Source organism: Halichondria panicea, chromosome 1 (genome assembly GCF_963675165.1).
Source record: "Halichondria panicea chromosome 1, odHalPani1.1, whole genome shotgun sequence".
Lineage (NCBI taxonomy): Eukaryota > Metazoa > Porifera > Demospongiae > Suberitida > Halichondriidae > Halichondria > Halichondria panicea.
The window spans coordinates 14,026,433-14,045,951 of NC_087377.1; the positions used below are offsets into that span (position 1 = coordinate 14,026,433).

The following is a 19,519-nucleotide window of genomic DNA, read 5'->3' on the forward strand; positions in this document are numbered from 1 at the left end:
ATGTCGGACACCGATATTGTCAAAACTACAAAAGATACAGACACCATTCAAAGACTATTTTAAAGCTAATGTCTTATGCTATCTATTCTCCAAATTGTGTAGCTATACTGTGAAAATTGTTTGTTTTACAGCTGAAAGAAAACGCTGTCCGGTGGTAGCGATTGCCAGACAAAAACAACGTAAGTTCGGACAGTGCTGATATTCTCACCAGTAAGGACTCCTGTGAAAATGTAAAAATTGAGGACTATAGCGGAACTCTTTAGCTAGCTGCAGACCAAAAATGAAGCTCAAACTCCTATCAGGCTCTGCACTACGCTCAGTTGAACTGGTAAAGGTATCTCGATCAATAAATCGGACATTGTGGTTATGATCAATTAACCGGACACTGTACTTTTCCAGTGCTGCTGGGCTCAAAGGGATGTCTAGATACTATCAGACTTTGCACATCATACTTTTCTTCAACTGTCTAACTCTATATATATAAAACAAAATGTATACACCAATCATGATGACCAATGTTCAATGTTTTGTGTTTTACTCTGATCTAGATCTACCTGACTACCAAACAGATCTTGTGACTTCATACAAACGGAAACCACACTGTAAAAACAAATATATCATACTAGAAATGTTGCTGAGAATAACACATTGACAGAAATACCTTTTTTCCTTCATCCACACTCTTTTTTGGCTCTGCATGTACGATACAAAGTAACTCTAGTTACGTACCATTATTTTGTATAATTGTGAACGGAGTAGAGTGTATAATAAAAATCAGTGTCTTTTTGTATACCCCGAAACTGTTCTGGGTGCAAGCCACGTTCAATAATACCTTTGATGCCGTGGACAGCGGAAATAGTCTCGTCAGAAGCAGCTAGAATAAATAAATTAAAACACAACACTGTGACTGGAATTTAAACTATAACCTTTGACTTCCAGAGTGCTTACAGCCTTGGGTACTGGTTTACTCGCTGGTTTACTCTCTCCTCTGAGTTTCATTTTGAACCCTGAAAGATTGGATGATTTTTATGCCACATAATTATAAGCACATTCATTAATGCCTTGGACAGCGGAGGTAGTCTCGTCAGAAGTAGCTAAAATAGATTAATTAAAACCACAACACTGCACGTGACTGGAAATTTAACTAACCTCTTTTGACTCCCAGAGTGTCTTCAACCTTGGGCGCTGGCCTTTTAGACCCTGAACATTTGTATGACCTTCACACCAATACGTATGGGCATATTCGATACCTTTTGCAGATGTAAGATCTGTGCCATTGGTGGTCGTCTCGGCAGAAGTAGCTGGAATAATGAGATACATTAATTAAAACACAACACTGTGATTGAGCAACATAAACAAACATTTGACTCCCAGTGTGCCTACAGCCTTGGGCACTGCTCTTCTGAGAGTCCTCTTGGGTTCTGAAAATTGTAAGACTTTTATGCCACGTGTATTGGCATACACGTCACTGATACCTTTGATGCTCTTAACAGACGTAACACCTCTAGTCTCGTCAAGAGTAGCTGGAATAATGAGATACATTAATTAAAACACAATACTGTGATTGAGCAACATAAACAAACATTTGACTCCCAGTGTGCCTACAGCCTTGGGCACTGCTCTTCTGAGAGTCCTCTTGGGTTCTGAAAATTTGTAAGACTTTTATGCCACGTGTATTGGCATACACGTCACTGATACCTTTGACGCTCTTAACAGACGTAACACCTCTAGTCTCGTCAAGAGTAGCTGGAATGGGACTGGGCAATGAACCTTTGACTCCTACAGTCTTGGGCGCTGGTGTACCCCCTCTTCCGATTGTCATATTGGGCTCTGGAAATGGTATGACTTTCATGTATCAGTATGCCACGTATATATGTACGTAAAATAATTATTGGGACATTAATAGTAATACCCTTCGCAGACGTAACACTAAGAGGTATTAGGTAGTCATTAAACAAACCTTTGACTCCCAGTGTACCTGCAGCCTTGGGCATTGCTTGACACCTTCTTCTTAGCGTTCTCTTGGGCTCTGCACAATTGTAAGACGTTCATGCCACATATATATATTATGTACACAATAATGCACATTTCGAAATCAGATACCTGTGATTCCCTTTGTAGACGTAGAGGTAGATCTTGTCTTGTCAGCAGTAGCTGGAAAATTTGCTACATAAACACAACACGGGAAGGGACTGGGCAAAAAACTAACCATTGACTCCTACAATCTTGGGCGCTGGTGTAGACGTAGAGGTAGATCTTGTCTTGTCAGCAGTAGCTGGAAAATTTGCTACATAAACACAACACGGGAAGGGACTGGGCAAAAAACTAACCTTTGACTCCTACAATCTTGGGCGCTGGTGTATCCCCTCTTCTGGGTGTCCTCTTAGACTCTGAAAATTCCGGGTGTGAATTTCGCTTAAAAATATGCACATCAAATACCTTTGACTTCTATCCCAGACACGTCATCCTCACCATCAGACATAGTCGTGGCTACATAACGAGTGACTCAAATTGAACATAGGGTGTAAAAGTTAATTGTTAATTATACCGCTTAGACTGGTGCTAGCTTCTTGCTGCTCAGTGAGATAGCCCAGAGAAGCTGCAGTCTTATCAATATAAATACCAAATGCATGAGCATATCTAAACTTACCAGACTTAGAACACGTCGTATGCTCATCTGAAACAGTACAACCAGAACCTACAAATAATTTTTAATTATGTATGTGCGAAAATAAACTTGTATACTTACACTGGCAGCATATCCAGAGGATGGAATCATCTTCATCTAACAGCACATCATCAGGAATCGGAACGCAGCCTTCATGATACCACATGTTACACGTGTCGCAGGAAGCCATCGGCAAAACCTCCGTTCTTCGACATAAGCAAAACAACTCAACCGATTTTCTGTGGACAAGCCGCCTTTTCTCCTTGCTATCTCTTCTAGTTGAAAATACGGTGAGAGTTGGTGGTTCGCTCTCGAAACATTCTTTCAGGTGAATTCGCATACTTGATTGATCATAACTGCTTTTGAAAGGATCGATTCTTGAACACAAATCTGCAGCCATAGCGATCGCATACAGTCCACAATCATTACATCCTATCTGTTTTTGAACATTAACCACGTTGATGGTCACAGAATGCTGTTGAGACTTCAGAATTGTGCAAACTTGCTGAGCTATTGATCCTGATGCGGTGGGGATGGTATGCAGGGAGTCGTATAAATCAACACTTCCTTGTTCAGAAAATACATTCGAAACACAAGCCCAGTGACAGTCGTTAACACATAAAATCTGCACAAATTCATCTGGAACTGACAGCCAGGTCTTCCTATCTCTTAGGTATGACGTATCTAAAAGACCGTTTTGTCGAGGGTACCTTTGCTTAAGCATGTACTGAGCTGCACTGATATGACTTGCAGACAACCATTTGCCATTCGTTAGAGTGTCTTCATCATCCTTTGTAAGACATAATGTGTGTATCCATTCAGTCAAGTATGGATCTAAGAGAAATATATAGATGGTAAAAGGCATCAATTAAATTAAAATACTTACTATCACTTTCAGCTGGGACAAGTTCAAGAGGTCATAACCACAGTTCGTGGAATTGCAAGGGCCTGAATTATCTAATTGTACCGTGGAGAGACAGATATATAGACTTAAAATAAACAATACAAATATTCACCTGTCTTCTGAGATGGCACTGTAGTTTTCTTCTTCTTCATCGGTGTTTTTTTCTTTTGTTCTTCCCGCTGAATCTTTTTCTCTTCACGCTGAATCCTCCTCTCTTCTTTCTGTCGTTCAATCTCCTTTTTCTCCTTCTGTTTTTTCTCTGCTGATTCAATCCACTGCTTACTTGTAATCACTCGACCACCTGATTTGTTTGATTTAGGAAGGTTACTTGGTGGCTTGGGAAAATCTAACGTGTGCCCAAGCGGTGAGACATAGGGCAGTGGCTTTGCTGGTGTAGCAAGGTGTGCTGGGTTCAATTTCTGTTTCATAATTGGCTCTTGGGTACGCAGACGAACAGGATTTCCATCTGCTATGTGTGTGGAGATAGGACTCTCGATATCCTCACTACCTATTGAAGAACGATAGGCAGGTTTTCTCTTAGTCTGCGGACTGTAAAAAGGAATATACGAAAGACCAGTGTTAGAACAAAGAGCCTCTGGTTTAAATTCCTTAAATTGCTCCTCTGGAAGAACAAATGCAGCTTCATTTAAGGGGTATACTCCGGTCACCCTAAAACCACTTTTTATGTTTTTGATGGTCATTGCCTCGTCCCACGCTTCACACAGTAAAGAGGAGAAATCATAGAGCGTAATCACTCTCCCAGGATTTCTGACGAGAAATGAATGGCATACCTTTCTCCAACTGCTCTTTAAAGCTGAGAAGACTCCTTTGTCCAAAGGCTGAGATACCTGGGTTGTGTGAGGTGGGAGGACAAACAAGACAACTTGTTCACTGGCAGCAAGTTTAACCATGTCCGGGCAAAAATGTGATGAACACCCATCTAAGAGTAGTAGCAGAGGCCTCTCTGAAGGGGCGTAACATAGAAAATGGTTAACAAACCAGTCATGGAACAGCTCCATATCCATCCAGCCATTTTTCGAATACCCATAATACGTGTTTGGAACTTCACCAACAGCAAGTTCAGTTTTCATCTTTCGATTGAAGATCACAAATGGTGGTATGCAGTCACCAGTTGCATTGACACAGGCAATAACAGTTACCTGAGATTTTGTATCAGAGGTGATACATGATAGATTCTTCTGCCCTTTTCTGCCCACAACTTTGGGTGCTTTGGGTGCTAAAGGCATTCCGCTCTCATCACAATTGAAAATCAACCTTGGCTTATCAAGCAAAGTATTCTGAGTTAAAGTTTCTCGGAGCAGATCGAAATATTTGTTAAACGTTTCCCGACTCATAGCTTGAGCTCGTGGTTGGGCCAAAGGTGAGGGAGTACGGAGAGTAATATGAGGCTGTCTTTCCCTAAATCGTTGCCACCATCCAGTTGACACCTCTTTCTCAATCCCTTTTCTCCAGAGATGTTGCTGTACAATGCAGATAACTTGTGTTCTAGTTCTGGGATATCCAATGGCTGCACAACCAATCAAAAAATGTGCAAGTTCCTCTTCTTCCATCGTCGTAAGATACTTCTCTGGGCCAGGTCTATTTGTGGAAACATTCTTACGGACTCTATCATAGAGAGTTGACTTGGGTACTCCGTAACGCTCTTGTGCTTGTCTGAATGAGAGAGTGTGGTTGGATACAGCTTCACATGCTAACCCCATACTTTTAGAGTTCGTCCAATCATGGTACACACGTGGTGGTTGTATTGTGGGTACTGGTGGAGTTGGATCACGACGAAGATCGTGATCACGTGACCTTGCTCCAGATATTCTACAGTGCAAATCAATCATCCGAGCCTAGGAAAAAGATTTTGCTATTGTTACATTGTGTCCTGATTATTATTTGTATACTATATAAAAAGTTTTAAATGATGCATGAGCACCAGCAAGTTGTGGATTCTACCTGTCAGTGAGTACATGATATGTATGCTCATAGGCAACCGTCTTTGGCTGTTAATTTAACCATAAATAGACTAGATATACAAGTAACTTACCATTTTCATGTACTGTATACAGTGCAACAACCAAAGAGAGTAGATTTTTTTTTATATTATTTTTTTTCACATTTTGTGGCATATCTTCTGAAGTAAAAGTGATATGATCTATTTGAGTGCAGGTACTGAAAGTTCAATTATTGGCGCTTCCATTGGACCACCACCTGTTACATCATATGACATCATCACTATGAAATGGCTGTCTGAAGATGTGTACCTCCGAAAATATGTTAGGAATAGAAGTAGCTTATTTGTTTGAGTTAAGATCTGAAATTTATTGTGTATGTACCTGACTATATTGCTCATCTTTTGAGCTTCAACAGAAGTCTGGGCTGCTAGTAAGTTCTGAGAAATACTGAATTTTGTTGTTTTTTGGTGGCAAATATGTTAGGAATACAACTTTCGATTTTATGCTAGTTAAGGTCTGATTTTTGAGGAGCATGTACTACAATAGCATAGAATTCATCTGTACTAACTTACAGGAGCTAGACAAGTCTCATCTTTGCTAGAGCGGCCCTTCTTGTCAAAAATGGTGATTTTGCTCTGTTTTGCTACTTTTGCTGACGTATGCAATGATATTCATTGATTTGTGACATCACAAATCATCTTGTTGTTATTTGCTACATCCAAAGGTCATGTGATGTCTACCTGCAAATACACAGTTGGTGTTGGTCATTCTGTGTCACAGGGGTGTGGTAATTGAGCTTACTACGTAGCCAAATCGCCCTAAAAGTCATAAAAAGCACTGTTTTTGACAAGATGGGCCGCTCTAGCAAAGAAGAGGCTAGCCTAACTCCTGTAAGTTAGTACAGATGAAAAGTACACTATTGTAGTACATGCTGCTCAAAAATCAGACCTTAACTAATATAAAATCGAAAGTTGTATTCCTAACATATTTGCCACCAAAAAACAACAAAATGCAGTATTTCTCAGAACTTACTAGTAGCCCAGACTTCTGTTGAAGCTCAAAAGATGAGCAATATACTCAGGTACATACACAACAAATTTCAGATCTTAACTCAAACAAATAAGCTACTTCTATTCCTAACATATTTTCAGAAGTACACATCTTTAGACAGCCATTTTATACTGATGATGTCATGTGATGTAACAGGTGGTGGTCCAATGGAAGCGCCAATAGTTGAACTTTCAGTACCTGCACTCAAATAGATCATATCACTTTTACTTTAGAAGATATGCCACAAAATGTAAAAAATGTGTACCAAAAAAAAAAATCTACTCTCTTTGGTTGTTGCACTGTAAAGAGAAACGATTCAAAGGTGACCTTTGTACGGTTGTCCGGTTAATTGATCATAACCGCAATGTCCGATTTATTGATCGAGATACCTTCACCAGTTCAACTGAGCGTAGTGCAGAGTCTGATAAGAGTTTGAGCTTCATTTTTGGTCTGCAGCTAGCTAAAGAGTTCCGCTATAGTCCTCAGTTTTTACATTTTCACAGGAGTCCTTACTGGTGAGAATATCAGCACTGTCCGAACTTACGTTGTTTTTGTCCGGCAATCGCTACCACCGGACAGCGTTTTCTTTCAGCTGTAAAACAAACAATTTTCACAGTATAGCTACACAATTTGGAGAATAGATAGCATAAGACATTAGCTTTAAAATGGTCTTTGAATGGTGTCTGTATCTTTTGTAGTTTTGACAATATCGGTGTCCGACATATGATGACGTCCGATGATTGGTTCTTTACTCTAGTTATGTATATCTCCCAAACCCATTGGCGTCCCAATACGAAAGTTAAGTGCGATAAAGAGGAATAATTATTATCAAAATCTAAAATATCCCGAATTAGGCCTCAAACTGGAGTCGATTATTCCCCAATTAATCTTTGACCCCAACCTCACTAGAAAGCATACTTTTGCACATCAAATGAAAGCCTATACTAACACTTATGCTACAACCACATACATGTACAATTAGTTTCTCATAATTATAACAGCAATCACTTCATGTGAAATGAGCATTTACATGATGCATGCAGTGTAGATCAAACTTGCAAAAAAACTTCACATTTTTACCACACTATAACCACGAAGCCATGAAACTTTACCCACACATTTTTGTTGTGGTTTAATATTTCAGCAACTACTACCTATGTACCGAGTTTCGGGGAAATCTAAGGGGGTCATCCAATTTTCGTGTTGGATCTCACATGGAATGACCCTTAAGCAGCTAGCTATATAATAATTATGTTGTACCCTCATCTCTGATCCACTGCCACCATGAGTGTAGTAAAGAAGGTAGTTAAATACGTCCTCATACCCCACAAACTCAATTATGCTACTATGGTCAGTTTTAGTACCTCAGTGTAACCCCTGACAATATACACGACACCAAACAGGAAATGCGACGCAAACCCTGTCCGGCACGACCGTTTCTGCGTGCGCATCCCCCGGACCAAATTCTGGCCGGACCTTATAAATTATTTCCTGTGTCACCGGCTGTTTTTGTGGAGTGCACTATGTCCATAATTATATAAATAAGACAGATTTTAGAAGCAAAAGGATCTCAAACAAAAGATTCCAGAGAGACTCAAACTTTCGCTCCCATCAGCTAAAACTATAAGTAGAAAGGAGTCAGTACCACGGGGGTTGGACTGGAAACAACCACTCCCTTCACTGCGGTCTGGGCGCCGTGAAAGGAATGGTTTCAAGAGTAGGGAAATGCTTGATTTTGCTCCTGTCCACAGAAAAACTCAAATTTCTTACTGAGTAGTAGACATAACCTATCCCACCTGTAGGCATGTTATGGTGGGAATAATATCGTTAGAATAAGGTATGCCGGTGAATAGGGGTTGGTAGATTATGCTGGCATAATTTTGAGCATAATAGCTAAGCACATTTTTTTGGTGAGAATTATGCTGGCATAATAGGTACCTTTATAAAATGTATGAGAATAATATGAGGTTTTGAAAATACATGCAGGTCAATACAAGTCATAGTATAAACATTAGTAGGCCTGACGAAAGTACTGGTCGGTTAATTATCAGTATTCTTCTTGGCATTCTAGTGTTAATATAGATGAGGGTCATGTGGCTATTATTTATAGTTTGATGTTACTTGTGAAACGACATGGGGCCTATATGCCTTTGGAGAAATAATAATAGGTGATTTGAAAAGGGTAATAGGCAATTTGAGGCTATTAACTTGAGCATAAAAGAATAGCATAATAGGTAATCCGTAATTAAACTTACTGAGGTTCCTATAATATTTATTATACACAAGTCAATAGCTAATTCTATCCACTTAATTTTATGTTTCAGAATGCTCACTGCATGATGGTGTAATAGTTATTATGATTGTGTTTAAGTGATCTATTCGCATGTACTAAATTCTGAATAGAGTAATAACAATTAAATCTGGTTACACATAATTATAAACAATTATTATTGCAACAGGAAGCATGTACTTTATAAACATGCAACAACAATTAATGAACAAAATGAGAGATTATAATAGTCATACAGTTGTTGCTGCAAAGAAGAGGATTACTTACAAGAGGTATGATGCAATGTTATGCAAGATGCTTTGTACTCTTTCTGCTAAGCTGGTTACACTACTGCCAAGGTATGATAGAAATAATTATTCTAGAGACGTTATACACTATATTTGTTAACAATGATAGGAATATCAGTAAGTGTAATTACGGATGATGGAAAAGACACACTTTCTGGTTCATACTGTCCTACTACTGTTAAGCTTATCTGTAATGTTACAAATCTTCCTAATTTGCGATGGACGTACAATGCCAGCAAAAACATAATTGTTCTTCTTCTCCCGGATGATGTACAACACTACCCAATCCCAGCATTTCCATTTTACCAGTTAACACAGTTTAATGTATACAAAAATCATATGAATCTGACTCGGATTAATGCTTCAACGATTCTCACTGTTGATCTGTCAGATCTGAACAAACAGAATATTGAAATTATTTCTTGTGGTTCTTCTTTTACGGACAAGACAGTGCCAGTGAATATCAGCATTTTGCAGCCAACATTTCCTTCTGTTAGCCCCCAAGTTTATACAGCTGTGATTGTACGCTATGAGTCTAGACTTATATCAAGTGTAGATGTATCATGGAGAAAATTTCAGGTATGTTATATGTATAATTATATATAGCACTGTACTTAAACACAAAATGTTTGCTATAGCAACCAGATTGTCCTGAATATGAAAATTCCCAAGAATACCTCATCAATGTCACTGGATGTGGGTGGACATGGCTCAACCAAAGCACCTGTCAAGACACTATTTGCTCGTCTGTTTTCTGTAATTGTACGGAGAACGTGAGTGAAATCACCCTACAAGCCAAGATCGCTGACACTGAGAGTGAGCAAGTAGTTTTTCCCACGTCTGTAGGTGAGAGCATTAATCTAGTAGATTTTACATTTATCGACTTTTTTTACAGATTCCAATAATCGCTACTTTAGAGCTGCTCTTAACCAGTCGTCAAGGTGCCAAATTCATGTGCAGTGTTTACCCATGAGAGGAGATGTTAGTATACATCAAATGTGTACCATTAGATACACTACAGATCCGGATTATGGAAATCTATCAAATCCTATCACAACTCTAGTTGGCACAGCACCTGTCTCACTTTCACTTACTACTCCTGGTACCATATACTACTTTGAGTTCTCCGTGTTGATGAATGATACCCTGTTGATTGTGGAACAAATAGAGTACATGATTACAGAATCAGGAGGTACGGCACGTGATTAAGAGGTTTATACACTTCAATTAGCACAAGAAGTTCATGCACTTGTGTTCATTTTCTTACCGTATTCCATACACCTACAGAATCATTCCAGTTGGGTGCAAGAGAAGGCGTCATCATTGCCATTGTATCAGTTTTCTTAGGATGTTTTACTGTGCACACTACTATCATGATATTGTGCCAATTAACATTTAGCAGTAAGCAATTCTTGTCACTGGGATGGTATATAATGATAATATTATTACAGGTGATGATCATACTGTTTCCAGATTGAAAAAGTTAATTACTAACAAACAAATTAAAATCTCGATAACACTGATTCTCCTGGTGCTGTTTATTGGGTGTATCACTCTGCTGACAACTTTTGCCATTATTTCAAACGGTATATTGGAGTAGTATGCTAATCTGATTAAGAATCAGAGTGTTTTCTTTTGTGTTTGAGTGTGTTTCTCTTCATATAGATATGTGTTTCACAAACCAACAAGTTCCCAACAGTTTGCTTGATACATTGTTAGTAATTTCAATCATTGGGATAGCATCCATTCTCCTTTATTGGGTCTCAGTGGGATACACAGTTTATAAACAGAGTACAACAGAAGGTAAGATATTACAGTTGTACATATAGACTCATCTTTTTTATGCAGGAAACAAAACCAAGCTTCAAACAATGTATGTTCTCCCCCAGTAACAATGTTCTGTTTATGTGACATACAATAATTATAGGTTTTGTTGCAACAACAATCTTCACAAGAACAGCAAATCAAAAACGCATGAATGTAATATCCAAGAGGTAATTTGTTTATGGTTTGTGATGTAGATTGTATTTACGAAGGATATATACCACATGCAGGAAAACTATAACACTGTGAAGCACACCCATAGTTTAAGGCCATCAGACAGACATGACATACAGGACGAAATTTACGGGAAACTTGAAGAGGTTTTACTATCATGTATATACTCTAGAATAAATATTAGGGAATAAAATAAGCATTGCATCAATGTCCATCTTTGGTAAATAATTATTCATAACAACATCCTATAAAGGTTGGAGACTGGAGAGTTTATAGTCGGCAAAATAACACTGAGAGTCATATTATGTGTTTTGTCACTTGCATGTGCATGTAATAATTCGGATTTTGTATGGAGACAAATAGAATATAATGGGGGGGCCGGAAGAATAATATTATTTACTCTGTCAATTTCCCCCCTAAATTAGACATTTGAGTATCTCCCTATGAACGTCAGTGTGTATGAGCCACTGAGGGCTGGAGAAAAATCGCAACCTGTTCATAACGTAGCCAATGCAAGTTACTCCCATATTGGAAGACAATCAGAACCTGCTGATACTCACGTTCTATGCAACATGCAGATCCATAACATGAGAGTAAGACGTAATGTCATAATTATGCATAATATAACCTTGATGAACCTCAGGATGACTACGATGTTCTGGATAGAAATGAGATGTCCTTGTGTACCAGTGCCGATATCCATGATCCATGTGAATCGGTGTATGGCAATCTTGATGAGGTAAGCAAAAGTCTATATAATAAAAAATTATATCCATGCAACTCAAAACTATACGAGCACGCATTCAGTGAGACTATTTTTGTCACACAATCTAATAGGCCTCCATTGAACCCCATGGTGATGGTGTCTATAGTCAGCTAAGGCCAGGGGAGAAGTCAAGGCCAGTACCAAACATGACTGATTCCAACTACTCCCATGTGGATGTTAAAGAACAAAGTCCAAAGAGACAACATGAACTGAAGAAGCTAGACTAGACATTTCAAGAAAACTAGATCTGGTAAATGACTATAATCACTTTTTATTATTATTACCTAACTGAGCTGTATACATGCATGCATTTATAATAGAGAGTACGAACGAAGCATAATAGCCTTGCATCAGTATTATAATTATACATTAATGCATGTATTTGGAAAGTAACATGACTGAAATCCTACTTGGTAACTGACCAATTCAAGTGCCTGAGCCACCACTTACCTCGATCGGAGGCAGCAATTATTGTATATATAATTATATACTGCTAAAATTAATGATTAATGTATAATTATAATACTAGAACATTTGGTGGGTGTTTTAATTTGTGGAAGATTTACTGAAGATCGCCAATTTAAAAACCGTCAAATTAAAGTTTTCCGGTGGACACAAGCTCACACAACGTCATTGCAGTAACCATGCTTGAGACACCAAATTAAATTAATGTCTCATCCGCCAGTTATACGGTATATATAGTCATATTGAAAAATTGGCGACCATGCATGCAAGTTCCTAAACACAAGGTATATAAATTATACATAATTATTATTATAGATTTATACTAGGAAATCATTAGGACTAGAATACTTTACCACAAGCGTACACCTGAGTATAGCCCCAAACTTATAGCCTTGATGTAAAGCATTGCATGTATGCGCGTATACATTAATGTGTACATTTAATTTGTGGACCTATATACTGTCACTAAAACGATGTATTTTGAAGTTGTCAAAAGAGGTGAAGGTTTATTCTATAGACTCTCAATCGCCTTCGTTTCAATTCCCCATGCACCCATTCCCATTTGTAGTGCTATTCAGTGGCGTAGCCAGAGGGGGGCAGAGGGTGCTCCAGCACCCCCCTCTGGCCTCAGACTTTGCTCCACAAGTTAAACTAGAGCTCTATAATTGCACGATCAACTCAAAACTCCACCTCTAACTATCTAGCTCCACCTCCAAATATTCATTCCAGTCAGTGCACATGCGCAAAGCCACATGCTGAGCAGACCAAGGTCCCCCACAGAGTTGCAGACTGTTAATGTTCAGCAGCTATCACCATCATCATCATGAGTATTTTTCCGTTGAGCCCAGTTCACAGAGCAGCACTGCAACTGCAAGTGGCTTGCCACCCTGTCCTGCTAATTCACAAGCAGAACCTGGTTAGCAGCTGCATGATTTAATTGTCACAACTCAAAACAATGCATTTTATAGGACATCTTCAAATTAAGATGTGGCTTAACCACCAGTACCCTCAAAGCAGCAGTACCCTCATTTTTCTTTAGCCAGATTGCGTTAGAATTAATCTCAGAGCATGTAACAACAAATATTTTCTGGGGGAGTGCCCCCACCCCCATTGGTAATTCGTTCATCAAGCACCCCCCTATCTCAAATCCTGGCTACGCCCCTGCTATTTATACAGCTTTGGGTCTGTATATAGAAAGGCATGCCACACAACTTGGTTCATTTAACACATAGATAAAGGAATGATTATACGCAGAACAAACATGCACAGTCATGCACTGGAAGCCAATTATCGCGTAAAAGAGTGGGTATTTAGTAACGCCTAGTTGGCTATATACAGCTAGAGCTAGGTAGCTGGAGTTATTAAAAGCTAGCGAGTCCATGATACCAGGGTGTCATACTGTTACATGCAGGATTTTTAAGTAGAAGGGGGAAGGAAATAAGGCATGCTTTTGAAAGTAACCAGAAACTTTTGTAAAAAAAGGTCAACTGTTGTTTCAATACCCTGTTAGTATGTGGCTATGGACACTCTGTCATACAACTAGTACCTGAATGCAAATTTGCTGGGGGGGATCGGATCCAGAGGGGGATATCCCCATTCCCCCCCTGTATGACACCCTGGATACCTGAAGTTCAGGAGGCAAGATTCCTCATTGCTAGTTATACTCCCCTGAGATTATGTCATGAGCTTACCTTGCTCTGGACAAATCGAAGACCTATATATATATATATTCTCTTTTCAAATGAAAGAACAGCGCTCCACCATTCACATAATTTATAATACAGTAAAAAATAATTATAGCTTATATTATAGTACTCGTCTGAAAGGTATAAGCGATGTTTTTCTCAGCCATGCACATGCTAATTTAATTGACCATGTTGTGTTCGACGATTGTTTTCTTTTGAAGGATGTTGATGGCATTATAGAAACCACCAGTTCTTGTGGCGACTCAGGTAGACCTTTGAGGGTGCATGTGTGCATGTGCTGCTGCATGTGATGCATATATCATGTGTGGGTTAAAGCCTATAATTATGGCATGGTGAGGGTGTGTGTGTATAATTATATGACCTGCTTGTTCCATGAGTGCTATTGGAGTTTCCTTAACCTCCTACCAGCAGAGGGCGCACTCGAACCCGAGAGGTTGGCTCCGCCTTTATACCGCGCCAAGGCTATTTATGATGCACTCTCCCCTTTGAAACACGAGACAGGGGACGTGTGTGTGAGCGCTACAGATCACACTTTTGTTATAATTTATCACCGGAAATGAACTAGAATTTGACTCTCTGTGTGTGCATGTTTGTTTTTATATTATACCGGTATGTACATTATTGATTGTGACATTATATTTATATAAATTCAAGCAGTTCTAGCGACTGCATGCTTTACAAGACGTAGTATAGTAATTATAGATGATGATCTATAGTATAATTTATTATACGTAATGTACATAGTGATGTACTGATCTATATAATTATATATAATATCCGACTAGAAAAACATTTGCAATGTGAAAAATTGCTAGGATTGGCCAGGGGAACCACAAAAAAGCGTGGGAACAAGAAATCAGACGAGAGCATAACTCCAATCCGTTACAACGTCAATCACATGTATACTGGTAGTTTTCCCATGTTTTCCCAGCCAATATGCCACGCAATTTTTACTGGTGGAGTGATGACCAATCCCTATATATATTTATTATACATCCATTTTAGAATGTGGGGCACATAATCATGATGATTTGTGATGAATTGATGTTCCTAATACATGCAGTGTTGAGCACAGGTACACACAGTCCATCCATGCGTAGTAACATGCACGGACCGTACTGGTGACTGCATGGAATGATGTGGTGGATGGAAGCTGATAGGTGGATCTGGAACACAGTCTATTATTTAATATACTATGTATTGTACATGTTCATGACGTTGTAACGGATTGGAGTTATGCTCTCGTCTGATTTCTTGTTCCCACGCTTTTTTGTGGTTCCCCTGGCCAATCCTAGCAATTTTTCACATTGCAAATGTTTTTCTAGTCGGATTCCCTTTCTTTTTCAGTACAGTTTACGTATCATGACATGCATAAGTGGAACGTCAAGAGGCAGTACAAGAAGAGAAGACAGGACTAATCAGATATCTTCTAGAATATCTCTGGACTAATAATTATAGTATAATGAGTAATAATTTATTACTTGATAATTATGTTGAATTTGCGAATCAGTATTAAATGACAGCCATTTTAAGAGCATGATATCTAGCCAGTGCATATAGCATGCCTGTCAGAGAAAGGGAGCTAGAGCTGAACAGTGTGAAGAAAAGGAACACCTCAGGCTCTGGAAAAGCACTGCTGCACTGATTTTAGGCGCACAGTTTATTAGCCACGCCTATCTATTATTATTGGCCACAACGCAATTGCTGAGTCATTAAAGATGGTGGAATTGTCTAGGTAAGAGAAATAGAGACTGAGAGGTCATCTGCCTTGTGGAAGCAATCGCAAATCTGAAGAAGCGCTTTGTAATCCAGGTTGTAGTCGTTTGGAAACCCTGTGCAGAATGTCCTGGAGATGGCTGTACTTGGAGTAAATGCTGGGCAAGAAACTTACTTACTTACTTACTTACTCACTTACTTACTTACTTACTTACTTAGTCAGTCAGACAAAGAGCGGTGAAACGTCGAAATAGTGCAATTTTTAAAATGAAAATATTCATTCATTAAAATGTTTATGGATTATGAAATGAGAGATACAAAGAGAGAAAAGGCTAAATAAACTATCTGTTCAGCCAGTTTCTTGATGTGGCCTTTCCCTGCAGAGATAGAACAGTTTGAACATGAGTCAAAATAATTGAAATATTGCTAAACACAGGCAAACCCACTGCCAATCCTATGTAAAACCTACTGGTTTTACTATTATAATGTCTTGTATTTGTACTGCAGATTATGATCATTTTATGGCTATTAAAATAATGCAACAGAAAGCATGCACATGCATAATTATGAAAAACGAGAGTATATACAGTCATAAGTTAAGCATGCACACAGAATCCAGATGCCTTTATAATGGTGAAATATTACTATATACTCTTTATTCTAAGCTGGTTACACTACTGCCACTGTGAAACAATTATAATTATTCAAGAGACGTTAGCTAAAAATTATTACAATCCCTTGTGGATGGACAATGAATATAGGAACTTCAATAAGTGTAATAACGGATGATGGAAAAGACATACTTTCTGGTTCATACTGTCCAACAACTGTTAAGCTTATCTGCAATGTTCCGAATCTCCCTAATTTGCGATGGACATACAATACCAGCAAAGAAATAATTGTTATTTTTCTCTCGGATAGTGTAGAACACTACCCAATCCCAGCATTTCCATTTTACCAGTTAAAATTTTAATGTATACAAAAATCATATGAATCGGACTCGGATTAATGCTTCAACAGTTCTCACTGTTGATCTGTCAGATCTGAACAAACAGAATATTGAAATTATTTCTTGTGGTTATTTTTTTGTGGATAAGACAGTACCAGTGAATATCAGCATTTTGCAGCCAACATTTCCTTCTGTTAGCCCCCAAGTTTATACAGCTGTGATGGTGCGTTATGAGTCTGGACTTATATCTAGTGTAGATGTATCATGGAGAACATTTCAGGTACATATAATATAATAACTATAGAGAAAGAAATGCAAATGCAAACCCATGGTTCCTGTAGCAACCGGATTGTCCTGAATATGAAAATTCCCAAGAATACCTCATCAATGTCACTGGATGTGGGTGGACGTGGCTCAACCACAGTACCTGTCAAGATACTATTTGCTCGTCCGTTTTCAATAATTGTACGGAGAACCTGAGTGAAATTACCCTACAAGCCAACGTTGCTGACATTGAGAGTGAAAAAGTAGCCTATCCCACATCTGTAGGTGAGAGCTTTAACTTGGTAGTATTACATTTATCGACCGGTTTTTTTTATTTACAGATTACTATAATCAATATTTCCGACCTGCTGTTAATCAGTCGTCGAGGTGCCAAATTCATGTGCAGTGTTTACCCATGAGAGGAGATGTTAGTATACATTAAATGTGTACCATTCGATACACTACAGATCCCGATTATGGAAATCTATCAAATCCTATCATGAATTCTGTTGCCACAACACCTGTCTTACTTTCACGCATCACGCCTGGCACTATGTACTACTTTGAATTCTCAGTGTTGGTGAATGATACCTTACTGATCACAGAGAGAATTGAGTACATTACAGAATCAGAAGGTACGGGAATGAAATTTTCTTGAGATAATGCCACTTTAATCAGCAAGATCTTGTCTCATAGACGTGTGCATGCTCATTTTATACTGCACACATGCACCTACAGAATTGTTTCAGTTGGGTGCAAGAGAATTAAGGCGTCATCATTGCCATTACATCAGTTTTCTTAGGATGCTTTACTGTGCACACTATAATCATATTGTGCTTAAATAGTAAGTATATATATATACGTTAATTTTTGTCACTCATATCAGTATTGGTATATAATAATAATTATAGTATTATGATAATTATTGCAGAGGGTCATCCTAAAGTTTCCAGGTTCATTTCTAACAAACACATTCAATTCTTGATGACACTGATCCTCTTCATGTTGTTTATTGCGTGTGGAACTCTGTTGACAACCTTTGCAATTATTTTAAATGGTGCGTATTGGACTTGTGCCAACTCTCGTTTGCAATACTTTGTGTGACATTGTTTTTAATACAGATGTGTGTTTATTGAATGAAGAAGTTCCCAACAAATTGCTTGATGCAATGTTAGTACTTTCATGTGTTGGGATAGGAATCCTTCTCCTCTATTGGGTCTTCAGACAATATAAAATATATAAGCAGCATACTAAAGGTAACTTAGAGAGAGTAATTAATATTGTATACATCTTTTCATGCATCTTATTTTGTGTATAGGAACCAAAAACAAGCTTGAAAACACGACGTATGTTCTTCCTTTAACATGTAGTACAGTTCATTATATTTTAATATAGGTCTCATTGCGACTATGCTCTTCGTCCGAACACCTCTTCACAAAGAGCTCAATATAACGCTCAAGAGTCACCTGAGGTAATTAAATTGTGTTTCAAATTAAGACAATTTATTTTACTATTCAGAAGACACCTGATTCTCAAGAGTGCCAACAATTGCATCCCGAAGGTGTTAACGAAATGGTTCCAATGCAGAATAAGCCTTTGAATGGCAGCCAGCTAATGATGACACCTAGTAGGAAATGTCCACCCTCTACACTTCCCAAACAAAGAAAGTCAGGTCAGCATTCCAACACTGTTTTGTACGATGAGGTTGGTTTAGCAAAAGTCAAAGGCAATGTCTCGGATATGACAGAATTCGAGTTGAAAGCTAACGAGTCTTACGGGCACACAGACAAGAGGTTTTCAACTGCCAAGAGCAACGTGACTGATTGTCCATTATGTTCAACACCAGCCAGCAAAATCCAGCAAGATTTGTCATTACGTCACCAGTACAGTGACATCAATGCGAAACCGAAGAGTGAGCATCCTGAGCTGAATGCTATTGAGCAGGAGCAGATAGAGTTGAAGTATAATCAGTCGTATTGTCAGCTAACAAGTGCTGTCGGTCAGATAGGAGGATGTGAACCACTGCACGAGTACGACTATATATACGTGGACTCCTAATAACGAGGGATAAGAACCACTGCACAATGCATATCATACATAATTATACGGACGGCACCTCTAGTTAACACACTATTAATTTTCATAAAGAATTGCAATTAATGTATAGTAAACTGAGTATAATTCTGTCATCGTAACATCTGAGTGTATTGCATGCGTGTTATCATAATTATATTTGTTGGGAATAATTAAGCTGCTTAAAATAGTCCCCTAGAATTCTTTAGATGCACAGTACAGTACTATGTTTAGCCAACATTGTTTGTCCATTGCAGACACTCTCACACATGTACACACACCCTCACACCTCGTCATACGTTCACCACACACACATGAACACGATAACATGCATGCACACATGTCTAATTGGGTTGGATGCAAGGAAACTGAGGCACCAATGTCCTGCAAAACAAAGATGAAACATATCATGCCCAAGAGAA

General features: G+C 38.6%; 3 protein-coding genes across 13 annotated transcripts; 2 read left to right on the forward strand and 1 right to left on the reverse strand.

Annotated features, from left to right (window-relative positions):
- Positions 1-466: 466 nt before the first annotated feature.
- Positions 467-3,392, reverse strand: LOC135351311 (uncharacterized). Of its 9 annotated transcripts, XM_064550304.1 has the most exons (18): positions 2,750-3,392; positions 2,651-2,698; positions 2,549-2,599; positions 2,440-2,490; positions 2,331-2,390; positions 2,210-2,275; positions 2,104-2,154; positions 1,961-2,029; positions 1,699-1,830; positions 1,584-1,643; positions 1,476-1,523; positions 1,362-1,421; positions 1,251-1,301; positions 1,150-1,200; positions 927-1,007; positions 833-874; positions 662-693; positions 467-600 (listed from the first exon to the last, which is right to left on the reverse strand). In XM_064550304.1, exons 1-18 carry the CDS (start codon positions 3,390-3,392, stop codon positions 559-561), a joined length of 1,638 nt encoding a protein of 545 aa, XP_064406374.1. In that variant the 3' UTR covers positions 467-558. The 9 variants fall into 9 exon arrangements, with proteins under 9 accessions (XP_064406374.1, XP_064406367.1, XP_064406360.1 ...); XM_064550297.1 differs by lacking the exons at positions 467-600; positions 662-693 and having other exon boundaries at positions 714-874; positions 1,979-2,029; XM_064550290.1 differs by lacking the exons at positions 467-600; positions 662-693 and having other exon boundaries at positions 714-874.
- A 5,679-nt stretch (positions 3,393-9,071) lies between these two features.
- Positions 9,072-12,268, forward strand: LOC135352464 (uncharacterized). The gene is made up of 13 exons (XM_064551642.1): positions 9,072-9,211; positions 9,270-9,739; positions 9,799-10,006; positions 10,056-10,352; positions 10,448-10,561; positions 10,612-10,746; positions 10,826-10,963; positions 11,009-11,033; positions 11,088-11,154; positions 11,215-11,304; positions 11,584-11,751; positions 11,802-11,897; positions 11,996-12,268. Exons 1-13 carry the CDS (start codon positions 9,148-9,150, stop codon positions 12,149-12,151), a joined length of 2,028 nt encoding a protein of 675 aa, XP_064407712.1. The 5' UTR covers positions 9,072-9,147; the 3' UTR covers positions 12,152-12,268.
- A 5,494-nt stretch (positions 12,269-17,762) lies between these two features.
- Positions 17,763-19,093, forward strand: LOC135339647 (uncharacterized). 3 transcript variants are annotated; one of them, XM_064539353.1, is made up of 5 exons: positions 17,763-17,868; positions 17,956-18,280; positions 18,343-18,370; positions 18,420-18,495; positions 18,543-19,093. In XM_064539353.1, the coding sequence occupies exons 2-5, from the start codon at positions 18,079-18,081 to the stop codon at positions 19,080-19,082; spliced, it is 846 nt and encodes a 281-aa protein (XP_064395423.1). In that variant the 5' UTR covers positions 17,763-17,868; positions 17,956-18,078; the 3' UTR covers positions 19,083-19,093. The 3 variants fall into 3 exon arrangements, with proteins under 3 accessions (XP_064395423.1, XP_064407444.1, XP_064402511.1); XM_064551374.1 differs by having other exon boundaries at positions 18,546-19,093; XM_064546441.1 differs by having other exon boundaries at positions 17,851-18,280.
- Positions 19,094-19,519: the final 426 nt, after the last annotated feature.

What these genes read in the sequence shown, in the direction of transcription:
- LOC135352464 (XM_064551642.1), top strand. Translation starts at nt 9,148, where the DNA reads ATGATGCAATGTTATGCAAGATGCTTTGTACTCTTTCTGCTAAGCTGG. An exon ending in TAAACAGAGTACAACAGAAG is followed by an intron (nt 10,964 to 11,008) that starts GTAAGATATTAC and finishes TTTTTTATGCAG; the next exon opens with GAAACAAAACCAAGCTTCAA. An exon ending in TGTATGGCAATCTTGATGAG is followed by an intron (nt 11,898 to 11,995) that starts GTAAGCAAAAGT and finishes ACAATCTAATAG; the next exon opens with GCCTCCATTGAACCCCATGG.
- LOC135351311 (XM_064550290.1), bottom strand. Translation starts at nt 3,392, where the DNA reads ATGCTTAAGCAAAGGTACCCTCGACAAAACGGTCTTTTAGATACGTCA. An exon ending in TACGACGTGTTCTAAGTCTG is followed by an intron (nt 2,600 to 2,650) that starts GTAAGTTTAGAT and finishes ATAAGACTGCAG; the next exon opens with CTTCTCTGGGCTATCTCACT. An exon ending in AGATCTTACATCTGCAAAAG is followed by an intron (nt 1,201 to 1,250) that starts GTATCGAATATG and finishes ACAAATGTTCAG; the next exon opens with GGTCTAAAAGGCCAGCGCCC.
- LOC135339647 (XM_064539353.1), top strand. Translation starts at nt 18,079, where the DNA reads ATGGTGCGTATTGGACTTGTGCCAACTCTCGTTTGCAATACTTTGTGT. An exon ending in AACAAGCTTGAAAACACGAC is followed by an intron (nt 18,371 to 18,419) that starts GTATGTTCTTCC and finishes ATTTTAATATAG; the next exon opens with GTCTCATTGCGACTATGCTC. An exon ending in ACGCTCAAGAGTCACCTGAG is followed by an intron (nt 18,496 to 18,542) that starts GTAATTAAATTG and finishes TTTACTATTCAG; the next exon opens with AAGACACCTGATTCTCAAGA.